The sequence below is a fragment of the Pinus tabuliformis genome, chromosome 2_2 (genome assembly GCF_031772625.1).
Source record: "Pinus tabuliformis cultivar Carrire ecotype Pingquan chromosome 2_2, CPIR1, whole genome shotgun sequence".
Classification (NCBI taxonomy): domain Eukaryota; kingdom Viridiplantae; phylum Streptophyta; class Pinopsida; order Pinales; family Pinaceae; genus Pinus; species Pinus tabuliformis.
This window is the reverse complement of record NC_142300.1, coordinates 1,108,377,647-1,108,383,157: the sequence shown is the minus strand read 5'-3', so window position 1 is coordinate 1,108,383,157 and position 5,511 is coordinate 1,108,377,647. Positions and strand designations below refer to the sequence as shown.

At 33.9% G+C, this 5,511-nt stretch overlaps 1 protein-coding gene across 1 annotated transcript; it reads left to right on the top strand.

The window, feature by feature from the left end:
- Positions 1-1,450: 1,450 nt before the first annotated feature.
- LOC149197280 (protein EARLY-RESPONSIVE TO DEHYDRATION 7, chloroplastic-like) lies at positions 1,451-3,257 on the top strand. Its single transcript, XM_089408632.1, has 4 exons — positions 1,451-2,253; positions 2,570-2,751; positions 2,855-2,939; positions 3,026-3,257. The coding sequence occupies exons 1-4, from the start codon at positions 1,451-1,453 to the stop codon at positions 3,255-3,257; spliced, it is 1,302 nt and encodes a 433-aa protein (XP_089264758.1).
- Positions 3,258-5,511: the final 2,254 nt, after the last annotated feature.

Genomic DNA, 5,511 nt, shown 5'->3' with positions numbered 1-5,511 from the left:
AAAATATTATTATAAAATATTAACTTTTTAATAAAATATCTAAATCCCTAAAAAAAAACTTTAACCCTAAAAAATAATGTGACAAAAATAAAGGAAAATTTCCTTAAACTTTTTTTATACCTCAACTATTTAAAATTATAATTTTTAAATATAACCTAATGTAAGATGTGCCTAACATCATTAGAAAACTTATTAGAAACTCTATAACATATCATATTTTTGGATCATTACAAAACTTATTTGAAACTCTATAAACTTTATGCCCCAACATTATACAGCTTGAGTGGGCCTAATCGTTAAGAGCATGTGTTTCCTCCTAAGAGGTCACAGGTTCAAAACGAGAGGGGGTAGAGTATGTATACCTTCGTAGACTTAACATAACAGTCAAATCATTGTGCAGAGGTGGGTCCCTTGTCCCACAAACAAAAAGGTCTCATACACCAATTTGGTGTCTAACTTGGTTGTGATCTTATATTATTATTATTATTATCAACTTTAAAGAAACAAAGAAAAAAAACCAAAATTTAAAAACCCACAAAAGTTTTTATTAGTTTATCAAAAAGTGAAAGCATTCAAAATGGAGGTTTGCTCTTTTTACTTAGAACGTTGTTGATTTAACGTTTTTTATTTAATTATAATAAAAGGTTTACTCCTTTATACTTAGAACATGGTTGATTTAAATTGTTATATTTAATTATAATGTACTTGTATATACGTGATACATTTTATTTCATTTATGAACAATATTAATTATTGATTTATTTAATATAAAATTTATATTAAAATTATATATCATCTATGTGAGAAAATATATTTAATGATTATATATTATTATTTCTTTACAAAATTAAATTGTATTTTTAATGATACTTTGTTGGAAGAAAATAATATCAAAATTTATATTAAATTGTATTTTTATGATACTTTGTTGGAAGAAAATAATATCAAAATTTATATTTCATCTATATGAGAAAATATATTTAATGATTATATATTATTATTTCTTTACAAAATTAAATTGTATTTTTATTATATTTTGTTCGAAAAAATAATATTAATTTTTTTTAATAATACTTTCCAATAAAGCTAAAAGGTATTCAAAATTTATATTTCATCTATGTCAGAAAATATATTTAATGATTATATATTATTATTTAATTTAGATTATTCAATTATCATTGATGAAAATTTAAATCAGCCCCATCCTAACTAGTACACCTAAACCTTAAAAAATCCAATAATTTTGATTAGGGCTGCTCATGGTGAAAGTGGGCCGACTATATTGTGATGGTTGGGAAAATTTACGAATATAATATAAACTATTAAACAGTTAATATTATCGTTCTAGACCAATCAACTGGTCATAGGTTTTCAAAAGAAACAGCAGATTCATAGCTTTCAGACGTGGAGCAGTTGACAGATTTGTATATTACAATAACATTCCAGTAGCATGGATATTAGAACACATACGCATGACCAATTACCAATCGCTGAAACTGAGTTCGACGCTGAAGGTAATAACAAAGTTTCAGACTCTGAGAAAGGTGTAAATATGGCGGATTTTATGGACGATGGGAATGCGTTCCCTTCTACTTTGGCAGACACCCCCCTTGAATCATGTACGGAGGAAAATCTTCTAAAAATTTCCCTAGCAATTGTTCATCTCGTGGACGGAGAGTGGAGCGTTGAAGTGGGTAACGGCGATTTTTCTATTGTTAGACAAATTATTCAGGGAAACACGGACTTTTCTGTGGTGGCTAAAGTTGGCGATAATTTTCACTGGCCTATTTCTAAGGACGTGCGTGCATTTAAACTCGATAAGCTGCTCTATTTATTCTTTATTCTGACTCCAGCTGTCGAGGCCTTCGAGACTGTTGAAGATACAGTTATATTGTCGGATGTTTCTTCCGATGAAGTATTGAATTATGTAGTCTCTTTCCAGGAGAAAAGTGAATCCATTTCATTGGACTTGTTGGACAAATTACTTGACCAACATGCCCAATTCACCTGTTCCTCTCTACATACAAACTCTGCACTGTCTCACGTCCAAGACTACAATAGTAGGTTAGCTAATGCAATAGCCGCAGGCACACGAAAACTAGTGAAGGGTTTGTTTTATCTAATCAGCGCCTATTCCTCTCAGATCCATAAAGGTGGGAAAGTTGTTGTGGATCGCATGGAGTCAAAGTGCCAGCCTTCGATTGTCAGGAGTTCAGAGATAAATGCTGATCGACTCATTAGAACCATTGAAAGGCAAGAAGTCTGTTTTTTTTTTGCAAATTGTTGAAATGTTAGATTTGAATTATTTTTTAATTTTGTTTGGTATGTGACAATCTAGCAAACCCTAACCTTGCTCCTCACCATTTGATTGGTATGTTACAATATAGCAAACCCTAACCCTGTTCCTGACCCCGAATTTAACTCCATCGGTCACTTAATTGCTTGACCCTACTCATGTCTGTAAGATTCCAGAATAATCTGGAAATCTGCAATCTAGTAAAGGGAATACTTTAGTGACTGTTTGTCTGATTAGAGTATTCCTTATTTTGTTTTTGTATACGTGTGACAGATTGAAAAAACTATCAAAGGCTACAGAGAATTTCAGTGAGAACGTGCTGTTTGGGTTATATGATTTATCCATTGGTGTTATCAGCTACGTAATGAGCAGCACAGGAAATAAGTCCAGTGATGGCCAAAATTTCTCGAGGACACTACCGGTGGAAATGCTTATCGTTTTATGGGACTCTTTCAGTACGTAAATGTTTGTTCATTCTTTCCTTCCGATATATGTTTACATCGTTAGGTTTTGGATTGATTTTCTTTGCCGCTTTTCTTTGTGTATAATTACCGACAGATAAAATTTATGAAGCTCTTGAAGTGGCAGGGAAGGATGCTTTGATGAATACCTCTGATGTGGCCATCGACATTGTTAGGCACAGGTGAGAGAATAACACAGATTAATCATTGTAATAATCATTGTAAGTTTTCTGTGAGATTTTCATACATGGGTGTGTACTGAATGCAGGTTTGGGGAGAAGGTAGGAGGAGTTACTGAAGAAACTTTAGCGGTTGCTGGGTATACTATGGTGACTGCATACAATCTATACAAAGTCATAAGTCCTGCTTCAATAGGCGTGAATTATCTCGGGTATACTATGGCGACTGCATACAATCTATACAAAGTCATAAGTGCTGCTTCAACAGGCGTGAATTATCTGGGGAAATCCCTAGGGAAAGGCATAATGGTAGAGCATTGATCTTGATGAAGGTAGGCCACATTGAAAATGGAGATGATTGATCAAATCTGCTACAAATCAAAATTTCAATAAAAAAAATTCGTAATATATTTTACTCTCTTACCGTGCTTTGTATTTATTACATTGGACATACTTGATAAATCATTTTTCATGAGTTATTTGCTGGTACCAAAGGTTATTAAATAATAATAACAAATTGAAGGGGCTAGGTTTCCTTTTGGCAATAATCATTTTTAACCAAAAAAAAATAAAAATTAAAGGGTTAGGTTTTCTTTGGTTCAATAATTAATTTTTATTATTTAAACTATATTTTTTTTTTTCTTAAACAAGAGACTGTCCTTCTCTTCTCTTAACTTAGGTTAAAAAATATTTTACACATGTTACAACAAAGGCCCAGAAGCACAAATTCCTACAAAGGGGAGTGAAAATACACTAAGTGCCCAAAAAAAAACCTCAAAGAATAAGATTGAGCCCACCTTCAAGATTCAACTCGCATATCAAAAAAACCTAAAGTTTCCTGATCAACGCTGACCGTTGATCCTTTCCTTCTAATCCAATGGCCATAGTCCATATCACGTGGCTTGAAAAGCTCGTTGAATATTGTGCGATGAAGGTGGTTTGCTTTTTCAGTCCTCATCCACATGTTGCTCCATGGATGGCTTCCCTAATACCAACTTTGATTTGGAAGGCTCCCAATGAAGGTGGTAAACCATTAGTGCTTTTTCAGTCCTCATCCACATGTTGCTCCATGGATGGCTTCCCTAATACCAACTTTGATTTGGAAGGCTCCCAATGAAGGTGGTAAACCATTAGTGGTTTTATACCTTCAGCCCCACCAACATGCACACCAAAAGGTGATCGTTGATCTTCCCTCTCCAAATCTCACGGCCATAGTCCAAATCGGCCCAAACAATTGCTTGAGAAAAACCTTAATGTTGCACGATCAACCCTAGCCATTCATGTGTTCCTTCTCATCCAACGGCTAGAGTGTTGGGAATTTTTCTGGTAAAATTCCAAAAACAAAATAATTGAACACAGAGACAATGCTCTGTTTTTTCTCCACAGGATCTTAGCACACGGAAGCTTTTTAAAAAAAAATCAGACAGAGTTTTTCCTCATACAAAATAAAACTTGTATTCATTAATCAAAGAAAACTTCATTTAAAAATTTCTTCCTCTCTCTCACAGGGACATTTCAACAAAAAAAAATTACTCTGTCTCCTCCTGAGATTTCACACTGCTGTGTGTAAAAATCTCTTTTACATTCACTGCTGTAAAAACAGACTTCAATTACAGAAAATTACATTCACTGCTTTGTAATAACAAATCTTACATTTACTGCTGTAAAGCAAAATTTCTTTTACATGTTTTGCTGGCCATTACATTTCATTTTTTCAACAAAAAACTTCATGCTACTTCGCACTGCTGTGTGTTTCACCCCACGCTTTATTCACATTACAATGGTCACCTCAAAAAAGAATTACATTACATATACAACAATAAAAAAAAACTTACATACATTTACTATGCCATACTTCGGCGACTTAAACAAATAATAAAATTAAAAACATTTACCTACAATCTACGAACAGGAGTAAATACCATTTATTTCTTCACTGCAGTAAACGGTTGTCAAACCCAAAACTTCACGTAATGTTCATGTGCAGGCCCGTACTTCAACCATTAAATTATGCGATTTGCGATATGTGATTTGATCACATCGCGAAATCGCATTTGGCGGAAGGGAAAAAAATGGAACACACACATATTGGTGCGATCTGCGATATGCAATCGGATTGCATCGCAACATCGCAATCGCCAGAAAACACAGGTCGTAACAAGAAACAATCAAGTCGAGGATGCAATTTGCGATTTGCGATAAGATCGCATCGCAAAAGAAGGAAAATTCTGGAGTTGAAATTATCATTTCAACACTCCCCTTTAATTTCAACTGCTGGGTTTTCAGTCATACCCAGACTTTTTCTTAAAAACTCAAAATTTTTCTGTCCCAAAGGCTTGGTGAGAATGTCTGCAACCTGCTCTTGAGTGCTGCAATGTTGTAAAAAAATTTCTCCGTTGTTCACCAATTCTCTGATGTAGTGAAACATTGTATCAATGTGTTTCGTTCGTTTGTGAAATACAGAATTCTTGGACAGGGCAATAGCTGAGCTATTGTCACAAAAAATAACTGTTGCTTTTGCTTGTTCTTGGCATAGGCTTCTTAGCATCCTTCTCATCCAAACCGCTTGACATGC

Coding starts and splice junctions, on each gene's coding strand:
- LOC149197280 (XM_089408632.1), top strand. CDS start 1,451: ATGGATATTAGAACACATACGCATGACCAATTACCAATCGCTGAAACT. Junction 2,254..2,569: donor CTCATTAGAACCATTGAAAG/GCAAGAAGTCTG, acceptor TACGTGTGACAG/ATTGAAAAAACTATCAAAGG. Junction 2,940..3,025: donor ATCGACATTGTTAGGCACAG/GTGAGAGAATAA, acceptor TACTGAATGCAG/GTTTGGGGAGAAGGTAGGAG.